The sequence below is a fragment of the Phacochoerus africanus genome, chromosome 5, assembly GCF_016906955.1.
Source record: "Phacochoerus africanus isolate WHEZ1 chromosome 5, ROS_Pafr_v1, whole genome shotgun sequence".
Taxonomy (NCBI): Eukaryota; Metazoa; Chordata; class Mammalia; order Artiodactyla; family Suidae; genus Phacochoerus; species Phacochoerus africanus.
The window spans coordinates 102208429-102230135 of record NC_062548.1 but is presented as its reverse complement, the minus strand read 5'-3'; the positions used below and the strand labels follow the sequence as shown (position 1 = coordinate 102230135).

The following is a 21707-nucleotide window of genomic DNA, read 5'->3' as shown; positions in this document are numbered from 1 at the left end:
TCTCCAGTTTGGGTACTGATGTTAAAGAAACTTATTTCAAATCTTTAAAATGAAATTCAAATAAAGGCAATTTTCTTGCTATACATTTTATTGTGTTAATATTTTTAAGATGTTAGGTTTTTGCAATTTTCTTGATATCTGTAAACAAAATTTGAATTAGCCAAAAGAGTGCTATTGAGACTATGAACAGTGCTCCTTAAGAAATGAATGTAACATAACGAAGTTATTTATTTAGTGTACTTAGGCTCTTAGAATTGCTAGGAGAAGGAGAACTAGGGGAAAAATACAGTAACTAGAGAAAAGTCATACCATAATTTAACATTTTAACATCTGCATGTTTAACACACTTTTTCTTGAATGTTTTGTTTCTACTATATAATTTTTCCTTTGAAATGATCAGCTTATCCCCTGTGGGTTGAAGTGTTTTCTTTTCTCTTCTAGCCCAGATCATAATGCAGAAAAGCATTGGGCTATATCCACGGTATAGCCTACATATTGTCCCAGGTACTGTTGTGAGATTTCCCTGGTGATCAAAACAATATGTTTGTCATCCTATCTTAGAGAAGAGGGTCTTCCTAATCCTGGTGGTTTCTTTCGAACATTCCACTTTCTCCTAGCTATCAAAGGGAAAAGTGACATCAAGAGAGGATTTTTTCCCCTTGAATTCCTCTTTAACAGTGTCTTTCATGTTTGTAATCAAATCTCCAGAATCATGGATTAATACCTTGTTGCTTTGGTTCTCTCCACTTGCTGGAAATGGAAGGGGCTTTCCAGAAATTTCTTGTCATGTCTCTTTACGAAATCCATTGATGTAGCACATTAAGCTCAGACTTCTCTTGGCTCTTCATTCCTCTGTCTTACTTACTCACACACATGTTCCAGTTTTTGTTTTGTTTTGTTTTCTTGGGAGTCTCCTTTAAAGTTTTATTTGTTAACATCTGTTAAAGTAGTATTAACAACAGAAAATATATCTTTGTTTTTCACACCTGCACGGCATGTGGAAATTCTCTGGCCAGGGATATTACCCTGCTATAGCAGCGACCTGAGCCACAGCAGTGACAGTGCTGGATCGTTAAGCTGCTAGGCCACTAGGGAACTCCAGAAAATATATCTTTGTATAGAAATATTTGAAAATTTCCGGATTTCTTTCTGCTCTTTGACCTCCTCCTCTTTGTGTTATAAAGATGCATAAAGTTGAACTCTTTTGCTTATAGAAGCAGCCCTTAAATGTTTGTTGCTGAGATATAGTGAAGAAAACCATGGTTCATCAACTCTGTGGTATAGAGTACTGGTTCTCAATCAGGAGCAGTTTTGTCTCCCAGGGGACATTTGGTAAAGTCTAGAGAGTTTTGGTTGTTACAGCTGAGTATGGGACTACTACTGTTATCCAGTAGGTATAAGCCAGGGGTACTGCTAAACATCCTGTGTGCACAGGACAGCCCCCACAACAAAGGGTTGGTTACCTGGCTCTAACAGTCAGAAATGCCACGGTTGGGAGTTCCTGTGGTGGCGCAGTGGTTAACGAATCTGACTGGGAACCATGAGGTTGCAGGTTCAATCCCTGCCCTTGCTCAGTGGGTTAAGGATCCGGCGTTGCTGTGAGCTGTGGTGTAGGTCGCAGACCCTCGGCTTGGATCCTGCGCTGCTGTGGCTCTGGTGTAGGCCAGTGGCTATAGCTGCGATTCGACCCCTAGCCTGGGAACCTCCATATGCCGCGGGAGCGGCCCAAGAAAAGGCAAAAAGACAAAAAAAAAAAAGGAAATGCCACGGTTGAGAAAACCTGATGTAGTGTCATCATTAATAATTCTTGCTCTCTTGGTATATATAGTATTCATACAAGTTGATGCACTTTTATCTAATTAGGATCCCCCTTCACTTTAAATTTTAATTAAAAAAACCTTTTTTTTTGGCTCCACCCACCGCAGCATATGGAAGTTCCCCAGGGACCTGTGCCACAGCTGCAGCAACACTGGATACCTAACCCATTGTGCCAGGCTAGCTGTTGAACCCGTGCTGTTGCACAGACAACACTAGATCCTTTTTTTTTTTTTTTCTTCCAGTTTCATTGAGATCTAAGTGACATGCAGTTCTGTGTAAGTTTAAGGTGTGCAGCAACATAATGATTTGACTTACATACATGCATCCTCATATAAAAACAAAATTAAATAAGAAAAAATTTAGTTTTCCTTGTGATGAGAACTCAGGGTTTACTCTCAACTTTCGTATATAACCTTATAGTTAACATTAGTAGCGTTGTTGATTACATTTATCATATTGTATATTACATCCCTAGTACTTATTTATTTTATAACTGGAAGTTCATATGTTTTGACTGCTTTCATTTGATTCCCCCTTCCCGTCCACCACCCACCTCTGGTAACGACATATCTGATCTCTTTTTCTATGATTTTGATGGACAATGCTAGGCTAGATTCTTTTTTTTTTTTTAATTTTATTTTTGTTTTATTTTCCCACTGTACAGCAAGGGGATCAAGTTATCCTTACATGTATACATTACATTTTTCCCCCAGCCTTTCTTCTGTTGCAACATGAGTATCTAGACAAAGTTCTCAATGCTATTCAGCAGGATCTCCTTGTAAATCTATTCTAAGTTGTGTCTGATAAGCCCAAGCTCCCGATCCCTCCCACTCCCTCCCCCTCCCATCAGGCAGCCATAAGTCTCTTCTCCAAGTCCATGATTTTCTTTTCTGAGGAGGTGTTCATTTGTGCTGGATATTAGATTCCAGTTATAAGTGATATCATATGGTATTTGTCTTTGTCTTTCTGGCTTATTTCACTCAGTATGAGATTCTCTAGTTCCATCCATGTTGCTGCAAATGGCATTATGTCATTCTTTTTTATGGCTAAGTAGTATTCCATTGTGTATATATACCACCTCTTCCGAATCCAATCATCTGTCGATGGACATTTGGGTTGTTTCCATGTCCTGGCTATTGTGAATAGTGCTGCAATGAACATGTGGGTGCATGCGTCTCTTTTAAGTAGAGTTTTGTCTGGATATATTAGGCTAGATTCTTAACCCATTATGTTACAGTGGGAATTCCTATATTTTAATATTTTTAAAAGTCATATATATGCGTATAACTGTCTAATAATATTCAAGGCAGTCATGTGCCTGGTTCCCACTTTGCAATCATTTTCAACTTGTCTTACAGTGACTTTGGCATTTATACTACTTTTATAGTGCTACGATTAATCTTCATTATTAGAAGTGTCTCCTTACTTTCTCTTCTCTGTTCTGTTTCCTTTGTGTTTCCAGTGTATCATAATTTTATTAACTCAATAATCAGTCTTTATATTTTATGAATATGTAAATATTCCTCACATAATTCTTTCTTATGCAACCTTTTGTTTCCTTGGAGTTAATAATTGTTTTGCCCTTTCCTTTTGATTAGTCTTCTAAAATGTAAAAAATTTTAGTCCTTGCTTATCTGAAAATGTTTTTCACACTTGGCTAATATATGTTTAGGTATATAATCCTGGTTTGGAAATAATTTCTGTCAGGTTTTTTTTTTTTTGTCTTTTTGCCATTTCTTGGGCCGCTCCCTCGGCATATGGAGGTTCCCAGGCTAGGGGTCGAATTGGAGCTGTAGCCACCGGCCTACGCCAGAGCCACAGCAACTCGGGATCCGAGCTGCGTCTGCAACCTACACCACAGCTCACGGCAACGCCGGATCCGTAACCCACTGAGCAAGGGCAGGGACCGAACCCGCAACCTCATGGTTCCTAACCGGATTCGTTAACCACTGTGCCACGACGGGAACTCCCAGTTTTTTTTTTTTTTTTTTTTTTGTCTTTTTGCCACTTCTTGGGCGCTCCTGCAGCATATGGAGGTTCCCAGGCTAGGGGTCACATCGGAGCTCTAGCTGGCAGCATATGCCAGAGCCACAGAAACACCACATCCGAGCTGTGTCTGCAACCTACACCACCGCGCACGGCAATGTCGGATTGTTAACCCATTGAGCAAGGGCAGCGATTGAACCCGCAACCTCATGGTTCCTAGTCGGATTCGTTAACCACTGAGCCACGACGGGAACTCCCCCCGTCAGAATTTTGAATCTTCCCTTTTGTCCTGTCTTACAGTGATGCTGTTGAGAAATGTAATCTTCTGAAAGCATTTTGGATTTTTGAGCTTCATTGCTTTTAAAGAATTTGTTTATTGTATTCAACAGGTTAAATGCTATAGAAACCTGTTAGCTGAATTTCCAGTCACGATTCTTTATATTTTGAAACTAAAGAAGTTAAGAGCAGTTCTGTGATGCAGTGGATTAAGTATCTGGCATTGTCACTGCAGCAGCTTGGGTCAGTGCTATAGTTTGGGTTCAATCTCTGGCCCAGGAACTTCCACATGCTACAGGTGTGGCAAAAAAAAAAAAAAAAAAAATGTTGAGAATTCAGTTTGTGGCTGATAAAAGATTAATCAGACCAATGACACCAAGGCTCCCCCCCCCCCTTTTGGGGGGGTGTTAAAAAACCAACATTTTATTAGGGGATGTTCTTAGATTTACAAAGCTGCAAATATAGTACAGAGAGTTCCCACCTACTCTGCACTGTTTCCGCTAATGTTAACAGTTTGTATAGCCGTAACATCCTGATAAAAACTAAGAAATTAACATAGCTATATTGCTATTAACTAAACTCCAAACTTTATTCAGATTTTACCAGTCTTTCTCTGATGTCCTTTTTATGTTTCAGAATGCAACCTGACATGGCCTTTGATGGTATCGCAGTCTTTTCCTTGTTGCTAGTTTTGAAGGATAGTATGTACATATAATAATTTTGTTGAGATGTTTTGATGGTTAATTTTTTTTTTCTTTTTTAGGGCTGCACCCGTGGCATTTGGAAGTTCCCAGGCTAGGGGTCGAATCAGAGCTACAGCCTCTGGCCTACGCCGCAGCCACAGCACCGCGGGATCCAAGCTGCATCATCGACCTACACCACAGCTCACGGCAACGCCTGATGGTTGATGTACTGAGTTAGGCCAGGGATGGAACCATTGTCCTCATGGATACTAGTTGGGTTCATTTCCACTGCACTGCAACAGGAACTACGTGATGGTTAATTTTATGTGTGGACATGACTGGGCTACGTGATGCTCAGATATCTGCTTAAACATTATTCGGATGTGACCCTGAGGGTGTTTCTGGGAGAGATTATTTTAATCAGTAAACTGAGTAAAGCAGATTATCTTCCCCAGTGTGGGGGGACCCTCATCCAATCACTTGAAGGGCTGAAAAGAAGCAAAAAAGGAAGAGGAAGGGAGAATTCTCACACTCTGCCTGATTAAGCTGGGACATCAGTACTCCTGGACTCAAACCACACATTTTGTTCACCCATTCATCCTTTGATGGAAATTTGAATTGTTTCCACTTCTGGCTCTTACGAATTGTGCTTCGGTGAACATATGTGTATGAGTTTTGTATAGATGTATGTTTTCTTTTCCCATGGTATTGCTTTTAGGAGTGGAATTGACTGGGTCAGATGCCCACTCTGTTTAACATTTTGAGGAACTGCCAAACTGTTTTCCAAAGTGGCTGTAATATTTTACATCCTCACTAGCAAAGTATTGTTGTTCCAATTTCTCCATTCACTCATCCACACTTGTTATTGTCTGTGTTTTTCTTTTTAGCCATCCTTGTGGTTTTATGTGAAGTGTATCTTGCTGTGGTTTTGATTTTTGCATTTTCCTGTTGACTAAGAATGTTGAGAGCCTCCCTCACCCTGACAAATAGATTTTTTGCATATTTAAAAAATTGAAATATTGTTGACATACAACATTATGTTAGTTTCAGGTGTGACTACATAGTGATTTGACATTTGTGTATGTCGTGGAATGATTGCAGTGAGTCTAGTAACCATCTGTCACCATACAAATTGTTACTGTATTATTGACCATATTCCTTTTTTTTTTGGCCATGCCTAGGGCATGTTGGAGTTCCTGGTCCGGGAATGAACCCATGCCACTACTGTAACCAGAGCCACAGCAGTGATAACACAAGATCCTTAATCTACTGGGCCACAAGGGAACTCCTTGACCATCTTCCTAATGCTGTATATTATTACATCTCCATGGTTTATTTATTTTCTAACTAGATGTTTGTACCTCTTACTCCCCTCCACTCTCCGCATGTCCTCTGACAGTCACATCTTTGTTCTGTTTTCCTTTTGTTTGTTTTGGTTTTGAGATCCCATATGTAAGTGAGATAATACGGTATTTGTCTTTATTTGTCTGACTTCCTTCACTTAGCATAATACCCTCTAGAGCCATCCATATTGTCCCAAATGGCAAGATTTCCTTCTTTCTTTCCTTTTCTTTTTCTTTCTGTCTTTCTTTCTTTCTCTCCTTCTTTTTTTCCTCCTTTCCTTTCCTTTTCTATTCTTTTCTTTCTTTCTTAAATGGAAAAATGCCTTTCTTTAGTGAAGAAATAATGGCTTTTATTGAACAAGGAAAATTTAGAATTTAGGTTCAGTGTGCTTAAGGAGCATGCTTGTTAACCACGTAGATTCCTGGGTCCCTTCCCAAAATACTTGGATTCAGTAAGTCTAATGTGGCACCAAGAAATTTTCGTGTTTCCAAGCAGAGATGGTGGTCCTGAACTATTGTACAAGCTTCATTTGTATCAGAGTGAAGGAAAGTCTTCAGGTAGTGGGGAAATGATGCAAATTTAAACTTTCTTTTGCTTCATTTGTACAAATAGGTAACATCTTTAGATAAAAGAAGAAATAACTTGTGTGCACATTTATGGTTTTTGAGTCTGTGGGGATTAAACTGAATGTCTCTTTAAGCAAATAGCAGATTCTTGGCTGATCAGCACCTGCCATTAAACATGAGACTGTGTTGTGTTGTAATTATTCTTATTTCTCTCTGTAACAGAACTCTGCACAGCCTTTGAAATAGAGTATACTTTTAAAAACTTTTTGGATGATCTATGGGAAATCATGTTATCTCTGTAAAAATTCTGTGCTCCTGTGCCTGTTGAAAAGCAATATGAATGATTATGTGGGCCTGGAGTGGTCTTTCTGAATGTTATAGTCTTTGATATGTTTTTATACCCATTGCATTTGGGAAAGATTGTTCCTTTTTTTTTTTTTTTTTGGTCTTTTGTCTGCGACGTACACCACAGCCGATCCTTAAACCACTGAGCAAGGCCAGGAATCAAACCTGTGTGCTCATGGATGCTAGTACTATGGAAGAGTCACAGGTTTATTGCTTGGGGTTCAGAATAAAACAATTGGGTTCTCCATATTTAGAATTTGATAACTTGATAATAGTTTCTTTAGTGTGCAGTTAGCTGAAAATTTATCATGTTTTTTTCTCTATGAGCCAGGATTTGTCAAGCATAAAGGAAGCCAACACTTTAAATCTCATTTTAAACTACTTTCATCAACAACTCTTGGCGTGTTGGTACATGTGTTAATTACATATTCATATTTAATTCATAAAATAATTCTGACTCAACCTCTTACTTTGTTAGCTGTTAATATATGTACATGAAAATTTGTGTCAGATTTTCATTTTTAATTTAGGAAAAAGTACAATATAGCTACATTTAAAGAAAAATTAAAAACTGAAATCACCTATTAACCCTTTCATCTTTGCATACAATCTATAGTTCCAAAAATAATTTATATTTAATTTGATTGGAATATTCTTTTATTGGTTTTTGATCATATTGTGTCTCTCAAACAGTATAACCAATGTTTTCTTATCTCATGATATAATTATTAAAATAATGGTGTAGTGATTCAGTTTAAATTCTTTTGTCATTTGAGAGTCTGATGACAACTTTATGCTGTATTGTTTGTATGAATTCTCAGCGTCTGTTATCCCACGAAATTCGAATGGTGTTTCTTAAAATAACACAGCTTCTGCTCCTCCCCGTTAAAAGAAAAACTGACTTCAGCAAACTTAATTTTTTTTTCTAGGTGATTAAGTATTAAATGTTAGAAATAACTGCTTTGTCGGCTGTTATTTAGGCAAGGAAAGTAAATGAAGCTATTTTTGGAAATCCTATTTGTTACTTAAGCACTCGTGCATGTGTGAGCATATATTCACTGGTCACAGAAGCTCTTCTCTGGCAGCTGTAGATGTGCTAACAGCAATATAGCAGTTTCCCTGCTCATAATTCTGTCCTTTTTAAGAGCGTGTCAGGTAATTACTGACGCTGAGTGTTGTTATGTTCAATGAAGTAATAATGTTAATTTTTCGGCTTCAGTAATGTGTATGAATAAAATATATTAGAAAAACAGAAAACCTTTATAACTTTGGGTAACAAAATTAGAGATTTGACAGGCTAATATGGAAATACCACATGCTTTCAGACAAGTCTTTTGAAGTAATAGCAACCTAAGATAATTAACAGAAAGATATTTTTGGTTTTTTTGTTTTGTTTTGTTTTATAGCTGTGTCTGTGGCATGCAAGAATTCCTGGGCCAGGGAGTTTCCATCGTGGCTCAGTGGTTAACGAATCCGACTGGGAACCATGACGTTTCGGGTTCGATCCCTGGCCTAGCTCAGTGGGTTAAGGATCTGGCATTGCCGAGAGCTGTGGTGTAGGTCACAGATGTGGCTCGGGTCCCACATTGCTGTGGCTCTGGCGTAAGCTGGTGGCTGTAGCTCTCATTCAATCCCTAGCCTGGGAACCTCCATATGCCATGGGGGCGGTCCAAGAAATGGCAAAAAGACAAAAAGAAAAAAAAGAATTCCTGGGCCAGGCTTCAAACCCATACCACAGTTATAACCAGAGCCACAGCAGTGATACTGGATCCTTACTCTGCTGAGCCATGAAGAAACTTGAACAGAAAGATGTTTTGATGAGGGTAAATTTTTTTTTTTTTTTGATTTAATGAGTATATAGTTGGAAAGTATTTAGTAAAATGTAATTTTTGACCTACATGTTAATATTTTACTTTTGCTGTTGGTAATTTTTTTCCTTTGAATCATATTTCACTCTGAACCAACATCAAGTCTGTTTAGCTTCCTATGTAATGTATATGTCATTTATTTGTTTTTGCATGTTATTTAGTGGGGAGGAATTAGTGATTTTTGTTTAGAAGCTCAAATGACATTTTGACATTTAAAACATTTTTTGTGAGCCCTGACCAATATCTATAACCTGAATAGTTTATTAAAACTCTCTTGTCAAATTTGTAGCTATACTGAATTTTTTAAGCTGGTGAGGATCTTTTAAAAAGTCCTTGTAATAAATACCACTACCTGGATAACCTTAATTTTTCTCAGTTCCAGACAAGCCTTTTTAAATAGACATTTCATTTCCAAACTCATACCCAGCTATGAGCAAAGGTAAATGCCATCAGACTTCAAGGTCCATGAATCTGTAGGTCTTTATTTGCCCCTTGCTCTATGGAAGTTACTTGTGTTTAAATTTTAACTAGTCTTTAGAGTAATTTCAATAAAGGTAAGTTAGTTAATCCTGCTCTGAATGTGTATTATTTTTAGGTTCTCATATGCAGTGGCTGCTTAAATTTGAAGATTATTTTAGGTACTGGTTTGCACGGTGATATCTTTGAAGATCCCTGGTATATATAACATTACCTCATATTAATTCTTTACAGGTTCAGAAACTGATTCTTAGTTGAAGGTTTCATTGTACTCTTCTCTTTTTCTTGAAAATTTAGGAAATCGCTATAAAGTCTTTTATGTTATAAAGATTTACTGGCTAACACTGCTACTTCTCTGGGTTAGCCTCACAGTCAATGTCCTCAAAGGCAGTCTTATTTTTAAGGTTACACAACACCAAGATTGTAGAGAGAGTCCAACTATATATACATAGATAGATGTTTCTGCCATCTAGTTTCTTAATACCAACTTTACAATTTGAATATTCCTTATTTTATAAATCATTACTGTGAAGATGAGATGGCCTTTCTTATATTTATTCACTTTTTCCTCTTTCAACAGGGGGAAATGCAGTGTTGCCCTTCTGAATGAGACAGAGTCAGTATTGTCATATCTTGATAAAGAGGTAATTCACAATTAACACTTGTTTGTGTTTTCCCCTCTTTTTTTTTTCACATGAAGCCCATACTTTTGTACTATTTCCTCTTCTAACAAATTATTGCACTGTAATAGCAGTATTATTGTAAAAGACTAAAATGTATTTAGGTAACTTAATTTTTCTGGTTAACTGAGATAAAAGTTGGCAAAAACTCCTGTCTGTCTCTCTCGTTTTGTTTGGTCAAGAAAAGCTTATGTTGGCGTTCCCATCGTGGAGCAGCAGAAACGAATCCAACTAAGAACCAAGAGGTTTTGGTTTCCATCCCTGGCCTTGCTCAGTGGGTTAAGGATCCAGCATTGCTGTGAGCTGTGGTGTAGGTTGCAGATGAGGCTCGGATCTGGTGATGCTGTGGCTGTGGTGTAGGCCGGTGGCAACAGCTCTGATGAGACCCCTAGCCTGGGAACCTCCATATGCTGCGGGTGCGGCCCTAAAAAGACAAAAAAAAAAAAAAAAGCTTATAAAGTGTAGCACACAATTTAATTGGTAGCAGGAGAAATTTTTTTTTTTGTCTTTTGTCTTTGTTGTTGTTGTTGTTGCTATTTCTTGGGCCGCTCCCGTGGCATATGGAGGTTCCCAGGCTAGGGGTTGAATTGGAGCTGTAGCCACCGGCCTACGCCAGAGCCACAGCAACGCGGGATCCGAGCCTCGTCTGCAGCCTACACCACAGCTCACGGCAACGCCGGATCGTTCACCCACTGAGCAAGGGCAGGGACCGAACCCTCAACCTCATGGTTCCTAGTCGGATTCGTTAACCACTGTGCCACGACGGGAACTCCAGTTTTTGCCCTAATGAAATAAATGACTTAGGGGTACTTGGTCCTCCTCCCTGTTGTTTTTTGGGGTTTTTTGTTTTTTGTTTAAATAAATAGCTTTTCTTTTAGACTCTTTCCAGATGAGATTTTACCATTGGTGTCAGCTTTCTTTCCTAGAATCCTAATAAACTTTGTCAACTAGGAATATTTTTTCTGTAAACTTCAAGGAGAAACATTTTTAACAAGTTGAATTAGAATATGTGTTTCTTTGAAGAGAGGAAAGTCTTTAAGATTATTCCACATTTTGTAGTTTTATCATTTGTATTGAGGGGAAAATATTTCACTATTGATAATGTTTCAGTATTTAATCTTTATGGTTTCATAGTGTTTGTTTTCTCAAAATCTTTATCATATATATGTATTTTTTAAGAGGAATTAAAGGGGCATAGTTTCTTTTTCTTTTTTTTCTTTTTCTTTTTTTTTTTTTAGGACTGCACCCGTGGCACATAGAGTTTCCCAGGCTAGGGGTCAAATCAGAGCTACAGCTCAACAGCTAGGGGTCAAATCACAGCAACCACAGCAACGTAGCATCTGAGCCACATCTGTGACCTACACCACAGCTCACAAAACACTGGATCCTTAACACCTACTGACTACTGAGCGAGGCCAAGGATCGGACCCGCAACCTCATGGTTACTAGTCAGATTCATTTCTGCTGCACCACAATGGGAACTCTGCATATTTTCTTTTTAAAAAATATTTTAGTTTCAGGTGTATAGCAAATGAGCTTTTAATATGTTAAGATTAGCCCTTTGTATATAATCTCCAAATGTTAAAAAAAAAATTTACTGTGCACAAAAGTATCCTTCCCTTATCTCAAACATTGTAGCAAAAGATTAGTGCAAACATGTAGAACTACTGCACACTAGAAACCTGATAAAGAAACTAAAAGGAAAATAAATATTCAAGACAGAAAAAAAGGTTTATAGTTTTCATACTCATGAAATTTAGAAAAAGAAGCTGGAGTTTATTGTCTCTCCAACAGGATGATGAATAATCACATGGATAATGATGATGCTCAGAATTTAGCTTTTGCTCACAGATAAAATTAAAGAGGAAATATTCAGTATGTTTCAGTGAATTTTTTTTTGTATTTTTCTCTCTGTTAAGAGAGTGGAATCTTTTTTTTTCCTTTTTACACCCACACCTGTGGCATATGGAAGTTCCCAGGCTAGGGGTAGAATCAGAACTACAGCTGTGGCCTATGCCACAGCCACAGCCACACCAGATGCTAGCCGCCTCTGTGACCTATGCTGCAGCTGTTGCAACGCCGGATCCTTAACCCACTGAGCGAGGCCAGGAATCAAACCCACAACCTCATGGTTCCTAGTGTGATTTGTTTTCTTTGTGCAAGAATGAGAACTCCAAGGCTCTTAACCGGCTCAGCCAACAATGAAAACTCCAAGAGAGTCGAATTTTTTTTTTAAAGGAGATGTTTTTTGACTTCTAATTGGCTAGCAATTTGCATATGCTAAGGACTATAATAGAGAAAATTTGCAAAGCTCTTTAGTATTTTTTTTCCTATACACTTGCTTTTTAATACTTTATCAGTTTGTGTTGTTAGGGATAGGCCCTTCCAGGATAAAATACAGAAAGTCATGCTGTTGGTGACCTCAGAATCATAGTGGGGGTCAGGGATAAGACTCCTGGCTCACATTACCTCCAGTGGTTATGCAGGCTTCAGCCAAGGACTGGTGGCCTTGGGACCTTTGATCCATGAGGCCCAGTAACTAGGACATTTGCTCTTTAATGGACCATGGAAAGTTAGGTGGGTGTGTTGGTGGTGGTAGCATGTGTAGTTCTGATTATATGCCTATCTATATAAAGGTATGAGTGTTTCAGGATTTAAAGGAGGACTGCAGAATTATAGTGAATAGATAGTTCATTAAATGTGCACAATATGACATATTAATAATCTACATATAAACTAAGTTCTTCTAGTTTGTTTAATGTGAGATATGTGGGCATTTTAATATTTTTGATAAAATGTGGGATGGACACTCTAAAAGTAAGGAGTGCCAAGTGTTTGTGAAGGCATCCTTACTGTTTGGTGTGGGTTTTACAGCTTTAATTGATTACTTGATTTCAGATGTCTTCCTTTGACTTATATTTAACTTTGCTAGCTTTTAGCTTTAGAGCAGTTAATGGTTTTCTGTTAGACTAAAGCAAATAATAACAACACTTTATTATCCATCTTTATTGTAAGCTATTTATTTTGGTTTCACTTAATTTTACATTATTTACCTGATGATAGTAACATCATGCTCTTCTTAAAGATTTATGAATTTACTCACCAAAATGAAATTTTATACTCTGAAGTATTATGGTTTGACATTGGGTTTTATTGTTTTATAAAAAGTAGAAGGAATTACATTTACCTAGATATTTTTTGTTACTTTTTTTCCCAGGATACCTTTTTCTACTCATTGGTGTATGATCCCTCAGTGAAAACACTATTAGCTGACAAAGGTGAAATCAGAGTGGGACCTAGATATCAAGCAGACATTCCAGAAATGCTCTTAGAAGGTATGTTTTTCTCTGTGTTCCAAGTCCTGTGAAAACAACCTTGAAACTCAAGATATTTTTTTCCTATGGAAGAAACAACTTTCAAGGGCAGTTTCAAAAATTACAACAAGGTCTTCCAATTTTAGAAATACAACAAGCAGCAGCTAAAAGTGATGTGTTTGATCAGTTATTGATTGATGGATTGATTGATTGATTGCTTTTTAGGGCTGCACCTGTGGCACATAGAAGATCCCAGCCTAGGGGTCAAATTGGAGCTGCAGCTGCCAGCCTACGCCAGCGCCACAGCAACACCAGGTCTAAGAATCGTCTGCGACCTACACAACAGCTCATGGCAACACTGGATCTTTAACCCACTGAGCAAGGCCAGGGATTGAACCCGCAGCCTCATGGATTCTGGTCGGGTTCATTACCACTGAGCCACAACTGTTAACTCCTGATCAGTTAGTTTTTAATTCATATTTTTGTAAGTTTTCTGCCTATGTTTTTCTTTTAAATACAACTTTAAGAATGTTTGTGTTGTGACATGCTCACTCCTTGAGATCCTGAATGCCTTCATGTCATCTATCTAAGGTAGCTGTGGAATTTAGTGAACAGTTAGATTTTGGTGGTAATATTGGCTGATCTGAGTAGTGTGTATAGTAGAGAGATTCAAAACTGCATTTTAAAAACGTATCTTCCTGGAGTTCCCGTCATGGCTCAGTGATTAACGAACCCCACTAGCATCCATGAGGACATGGGTTTGATCCCTGGCCTTGCTCAGCAGGTTGCCATGAGCTATGGTGTAGGTTGCAGATGTGGCTTGGATCCCTCGTTGCTGTGGCTGTGGCGTGTATCTCCGATTGGACCCCTAGCCTAGGAACCTCCATATGCAGTGGGTGCTGCCCTAAAAAAAAAAAAAAGACAAAAAAATAAATGAATAAAAACAGATCTTCCTAGAAAGGCTTAATTTTTCTTTTTCCTGTCATTACTTTATGTTTATTTATGTTTAAAACCTTTATTTTCTGAATTTCCACCATGGTGCAGTGGGTGAAGAAACTGATTGGAGTGGCTTGGGTTGCTGCAGAGACGCAAGTTTTATCTCCAGCCTGGTACAGTGGGTTAAAGTGTCCGGTGTGGCTAGCTACAGTGTAGGTCACAGTTGCAGCTTGGGTTCAACTCTTTGCCTGGGAACTTCCATATGCCCTGGATGTGGCCATAAAATTAAAAAACCAAAGCAAACTAAAAAAAACCCTTTATTTTTCTGATTTCAAAGTAAAACATTCTTACCATTAAACAATAACTCACAAAATAAGGATACATATAATGTAGAAAATGAACACTATCCCTTTGCCTTCATTCCAAACCCATATTTAATTACTATTACTGTTTAGGGTTGGGTTTTTTGGTACATGTTCTGGCTCAGAATCTCCATTCAGGAATTCTCTTTGTGCCGTGGCCAGTTGCGTATTACTCTGCAATTGCTTCTTTTAGTTAATAGTGTATTTCTAGCATCTTTCCCCATGAGTTAGAGTGATTTTATTCTTCTTGGTGACTATAGAGTTCTTAAGTCTACATGAATGCGCCATAATTTATTCCCTTTACTAGTACCCTATTGATAAACTTTTAGGTGTTTACATTTTTTGATATTACAATGATGCTGGTAGAAAAACCTGTTCATATATTTATGCTGCATAATTTTTGTTGTTGTTGTTGTTGTTGCTATTTCTTGGGCCACTCCCACAGCATATGGAGGTTCCCAGGCTAGGGGTTGAATCGGAGCTGTAGCCATCGGCCTACGCCAGAGCCACAGCAACACGGGATCCGAGCCGCGTCTGCAACCTACACCAGCTCACGGCAACGCCGGATCGTCAACCCACTGAGCAAGGGCAGGGACCGAACCCGCAACCTCTTGGTTCCTAGTCGGATTCGTTAACCACTGAGCCACGACGGGAACTCCTATGCTGCATAATTTTTAAGCACAGCTTCTTGCAAGATAGTGAAAATGCTTCTTTGCCCTTCAAAAAGGCTGCATATCATTTTTTCTTTCTTTTTTTTTTTGTCTTTTTGTCTTTTTGTCTCTTTAGGGCCGAAGCTGCTGCATATGGGAGGTTCCCAGGCTAAGGGTTGAATCTGAGCTGTAGCCGCTGGCCTATGCCACAGCCACAGCAACGCACGATCCGAGCTGGGTCTGAGACCTACACACATCACAGCTCACGGCAACACTGGATCCTTAACCCACTAAGCAAGGCCAGGGATCCAACCCACATCCTCATGGATGCTAGTTGGGTTCGATAACCGCTGAGCCATGACAGGAACTCCCTTCCAGTCATTTTTTTGTTTGTTTGTTTTTGTCTTTTTGCTATTTCTTTGGGCCGCTCCCACGGCATATGGAGGTTCCCGGGCTAGGGGTCGAATCGGAGCTGTAGTCACCAGCCTATGCCAGAGACACAGCAACTCGGGATCCGAGCCGCGTCTGCAGCCTACACCACAGCTCATGGCAACACCGGATCGTTAACCCACTGAGCAAGGGCAGGGACCGAACCCGCAACTTCATGGTTCCTAGTCGGATTCGTTAACCACTGAGCCACGACGGGAACTCTCCATCCAGTCATTTTTGAATGAAAGAACCAGATGCCTCCACCAATAGATTATTAGGGATTCCCCCCCCCCCATGTTGGTATAGTATTGTCTTTGTTTTTTGTTTTTTCATTGTTTTCACTGTTGTTTAATTTTCAAAAGTTGAGGGGTTTTTTTGTTTGGTTTGGTTTTTCTTTTTTTGGCCATACTCAGGGCATGCAGAAGCATCTGGGCCGGGGATCAAACCTGAGCCACTGCAGTGACATTGCCAGTTCCTTAACCCACTGTGCCACAAGAGAACTCCAAGATTATGCTTCCTTTAGTTATCTTTAGTCCTTCTGTAAATTTCTTGTGTATATTCTATATGTATTGCCAAGAGTGCTTTGCCTAGTAAAGATAAACCAATATAAAAGCATTTGGCCTTTGTCTATGAGCATTACACGTATTAAAAAGTGCTAATAATGATTTTAAATTTAAATGTTTTATTTTTGTTATATAAAAATTTAGAATTTGTCATACACAAGTTTAGCATTTATAAATATTTTCTCTTAGGGTTTTTGTTATTCACATTCTTTACCTTGCCTTACTTATAGGTGGTTATGTATGCACAAAAATTTAATCAACTCAGGATAGAGTTTGTGAACCATAATATTTTCAGTGGTGGGTAGATAGGGTGGCTGTGAATAAAACCAGACTGCAGACTTCTGCATTTTCATGAACCTAATACCAGGAAAGGTCACTCAGTAATGACTAGGCTTTGAGAACAGAATGCCATGTCTGTACTCAACTGTTTGGAAGTTTTTTTGGAAAGGATTGTAAGTAGTGAATCAGTTTATTATAGGCTGAGAGATGGCATTTATTGATATTCTGCTCTGTGCAAATCAGCTTGTCTTCCAGAAATAATTTTGGATGTTTATATAGTCCTTAACATTTGATTTTAGACCTGAATCACTGTACCTAAGTGTTCACTAAATGTTTTATTTTTAGAAACACTTGATTTTTAAATTTTACAAATAGTACTGCATTGAGTATCCCTTAAATAATAGATAATGTCGTACTCTGGATATAATTGGAAAATATGTTCCCAGAAGTGGAATTTCTAAGTCATAAGTCATGTGTGTTTGAAATTTTATGTAAAATTCCACTTGTCTTCCAAGTAATCATTTACAGGTATTTTTCCCCCTTGTTTTAATTAAAGTATAATTTATATGTAGCACATTTCACCCTCTTTTGTGTACAGTTCTATGAGTTTTTGACAAATGTACCTGTTCCTGGTGAGATAGTGCAGCCTGTCCATGTGTGCACAGGCCAGGAGCCAGGAGTGACCCTAGTGCTTGTGTGTGCACGGCACCCAGCCCAAGTTCTGCATCCCCAAGCAGCCCACTGTTACTCCTCCCTGAACTCTGATCTCTCCCTTTTTCAGACTGTCTAGACTGTGTCATTCATGTAATCTTTCATGCTATTTTTGTTATTTGACTTTTAAAATTTTGGACTCCCTGAGCCCTGAACTACTGATTGTGTTCTCTCTTGAGAACATAAAGCCTAGGTGTATAGAAGGCCTAGAAAAATTTTGTTTATTGCTCACGTAAATTTAAATGCTGAATCATGTAACAAAGGTGGGATGTTTCAAGTAACAAAGGGCAGAAAAATCACATCATGGACTCTCATGTGTTCCCTCATATCTGAAGAACTATTAACTATGATAGTGCCCCTGAAAATCATAGAGCTGGTAAGAGTTGTGTAATTATGAAAGCAAATCTACCTAGCTTAGAATTAAAAAAAATTTTTTAGGATACAAAATCACACATAAAATGCAATAATTTATTCTACAGTGCTTCTCCATAAGGATTTGAAGGCCTCTTTTTTTGTTTTGTTTTGTTTTGTTTTTTGTTTACAGCTGCACCTGTAGCATATGGAAGTTTATGGTCTGTGGGTTGAATTAGAGCTACAGCTCCCGGCCACAGCCACAGCCACACTGGATCCAAGCCACATCTGCAGCCTACACTGCAGCTTGTAGCAATGCTGGATCCTTAACCCTCTGAGCAAGGGCAGCAATCAAAGCCACATCTTCATGGATGGTATGTCAGGTCCTTAACCCACAGAGCCACAATGGGAACTCTGAATTTGAAGTCCTTGATGGAAGATCCTTGAGGTTCTTCTTCCAGGTAAAAGGAATGATTCTTAATAGCTTGGGGAGTAATACCAATTATCTGACAAAGGCATTCTTTGTATTTAGAATATGTAACTAAATATTTATTAATGTAATAGATTTCATTATTAAGTATTAATTTCCTTTAACATTCTGTTTCTCTTGGTTATCTTCTGGGTGAGTGATTTACAGATTCATTTAGGCAATAGAACTCTTTCTTTTTTTTTTTTTTGTCTTTTGTCCTTTTTTTTAGGGTGGCACCCATGGCATATGGAGGTTTCCAGGCTAGGGGTCTAATCGGAGCTGTTGTCACCGGCCTATGCCAGAACCACAGCAACACCAGATCCAAGCCACGTCTGCAACCTACGCCACAGCTCACGGCAATACCAGATCCATAACCCACTGAGTGAGGCCAGGGATCGAACCCACAACCTCATGGTTCCTCGTCAGATTTCATTTCCGCTGTGCTACAACAGGAACGCCCTCTTTCTTTCTTCCTCTTTTTTTTTTTTTAAGTGACTTTTATCTTTTCCATTATAGCTCATTTACAGTGTTCTGTCAATTTTCTCCTGTAAAGCAAGGTGACCCTGTCACACATGCATATATACATTCCTTTTCTTACATTATCATGCTCCATTGTAAGTGACTAGATATAGTTCCCAGTGCTATACAGCAGAATGTCATTGCTTATCCATTCCAAAGGCAATAGTTTGCATCTATTAACCTCCAATTCCCAGTTTATCCCCCCGCCCCCTGGCAACCACAAGTCTATTCTCCAAGTCCATGATTTTCTTTTCTGTGGAAAGGTTCATTTTGTGCTGTATATCAGATTCCAGATATAAGTAATATCACATAGTATTTGTCTTTCTGACTTATTTCACTCAGTATGCAAGTCTCTAGTTATATCTATGGTTGCTGCAAATGGCATTATTTTGCTCTTTTTTTATAGCTGAGTAGTATTCCATTTGTGTGTGTGTGTGTGTGTGTGTGCGTAAAATGTATTCTTAATCCATTCATCTGTCCATCTGTTGATGGACATTTAGGTTGTTTCCATGTCTTGGCTATTGTGTATAGTACTGCAGTGAACATGTGGGTGCATGTGTCTTTTTCAAGGAAAGTTTTGTCTGGATATTCGCCCAAGAGTGGGATTGCTGGGTCATATGGTAGTTCTGTACTTAGTTTTCTAAGCTTCCTCCATACTATTTTCCATAGTGGTTGTACCAATTTACATTCCCACCAACAGTGTAGGAGGGTTCCCTTTTCTCCATACCCCCTCCAGCATTTGTTATTTGTGGACTTATTAATGATGGCCATTCTGACAGGTGTGAAGTGGTACCTCATAGTGGTTTTGATTTGCATTTCTCTAATAATCAGTAATGTTGAGCATTTTTTCATGTGCTTGTTGGCCTTCTGTATACCTTCTTTGGAGAAATATCTAGTCAGGTCTTTTGCCTATTTTTCCATTGGGTTGTTGTTTTTTTTGCTGTTGAGTTGTATAAGTTGCTTGTATGTTTTAGAGATTAATCCCTTGTCAGTTGCTTCGTTTGAAACTATTTTCTCCCATTCCGTAGGTTGTCTTTTTTTTTTTTTTTTTTCCTCCTGTGGTTTCCTTTGCTGTACAAAAGCTTGTCAGTTTCATTAGGTCCCACTGGCTTATTTTTGTTTTTATTTCTGTTACCTTGGGAGACTGACCTGAGAAAACATGTGTAAGGTTGATGTCAGAGAATGTTTTGCCTATGTAGAACCCTTTCTTATTATAGAATATGACCTTAAATAAGAGAAGTCATGTTGTGGGTGAGGTGGAGGAGAAGGCCCCATTGAGTCTTTTGAGGTACCCTATGGAACCTGAGGATTCAGAAAAGGCTACTGGTCAGTATTCCACATCTCTTATAATCTCAACTCTTCATTGCACAGTCAGAATTCCCAAACAGTCTTTGCAGTTAGAAGTTGCTTATGATGAAGTTCCTTTGTAACATGGTATAACTCAGGCGCATATGGAAGTTTCCAGGCCAGGGAACAAACCTATAGCAACCCCAGCTGCTGCAAAGACAACACCGGATTTGTAAGCCACTGCTCCACAGCGGGAACTCCTTGTGAAATTTATTTTTAAGTTTATATCTTGGTAGCTTTATCTGTAGGTATTCAGCTTTACCAATGAAAAACACTATTTTCATTATAAATGAAAGTAACTTTGGACTGTTATTTCAACTTAAAGCATTTGGTATATACAAACTGTTTCTTTTCACTTGTGGTCAGCAACCAACTAATAAACACAAGATTTAAAGACTCCTTTTTTTTCTGATTAGAGTATTTTCTAAGGAGAAGGTGTAGGGTGGCAGAGAAATACACCAGAAGTTAAACCACACTTGTAAACCACAGACATTGCCGTCACGGAAACTTTCATACACGGCCAGGACGTGTTTGCAGGGAAATTACAGAGTAGAAAACCCCGTGTTCAAGAACAGATATTTACGACGATGCAGTCTGTGCTTACTACCCCTCTTGATACTCTTGAGTGGGTACGTGTAGACCAGTGGACAGATTCCAATTTGCATTGGCATGGGATGTAGAACTTGAATTAATATCCTAAGTAGGTGGAAGCATCAGCTCCTTGCCAGAATATATTCCAGGCTTGCCTTCTTTGTGAATATGTCCTGATGAATCCTAAGACATTGTTGTAGCATTTGTCTTGCTGGTGAATATTTCTTTTTTGTGGATTTACAATTTTAAAATTCATCTGTGGTCACCCCCCATCTAAAAAACTCTTGAGCTCTAGAAAGATGAGTGTGTAGCTTGCAAAGGAAGGTAAAGGTTTCTTTTGAGATTTCAAATCTTTATTGAGTTAGAATAAATTACCTAGAGAATTTTCCATAGAAAAAAATGTCATATGTAGTCGGTTTTGAATTATTTACCTGTGATGTAATACTGGAATTTTAAGAAAATTATTTATATAGTAAATTAAACTTTGTAGCTGTTGTAAAAGTATTATATAATTTAAATATGTATTATATATATTATAATTATATTATAATTTAAATTATTGAACTAAAGTGACTTTGGATTCTCAGTTTTGGATGAAATCTGGCTGTGCTATGTTTAGCTGAGTAAAGGAATAATAATGTATGTTCATACGTCATAGTGTTTTGATGATCAAGTGACGCAAGTCTTGTAAAGCATTTAGCACAGCACCCTGGTGCTCAGTGTCAGCCATTGCAGTTACTTCTCCCCTGTCCACCACTGTCTACCGCTGCTGATTAAGCAACTCTTGTCTGTATTGGGGAATTTAAGATGTATCTCTCTTTGAATGTTGAATAATTAAGTTAGTACACAGTCTCAAGCTACAGTACCTGCTTTTATTAAAACTTGAATTAGCTCATATGTAGTCACTGCATTGAAAAATGTCAGTGTAGTGTGGAAATTATGTCAGTTCATCTGAGGCTTTTCTAAGCAGTTATTCTCACAGATGAAGAGCCTTTAAGAGAAAATAAAGATGGAAATTCTATAGCAGTGCCTTCATCCAGTGCCAGTAGTGGCCTCAAAATCTGTGGCACTTTTCACTGTGTTGAAACTATATGGGGCATTTTAGAGTTACAGGGGAAGGGCTAAAAAAATATTTTCTCTAGT

At 38.4% G+C, this 21707-nt stretch overlaps 1 protein-coding gene across 8 annotated transcripts in view; it reads left to right on the top strand.

The window, feature by feature from the left end:
- The window catches only part of MTA3 (metastasis associated 1 family member 3), a 229128-nt gene that overhangs the window by 125878 nt on the left and 81543 nt on the right, over nucleotides 1–21707 (top strand). For all 8 annotated transcript variants that reach the window (XM_047782189.1, XM_047782188.1, XM_047782186.1 and 5 more), the window contains exons 5-6: nucleotides 9944–10007; nucleotides 13261–13378. In XM_047782189.1, the coding sequence (XP_047638145.1) occupies nucleotides 9944–10007; nucleotides 13261–13378 (182 nt within the window). The remainder of the gene's footprint in view (nucleotides 1–9943; nucleotides 10008–13260; nucleotides 13379–21707) is intronic.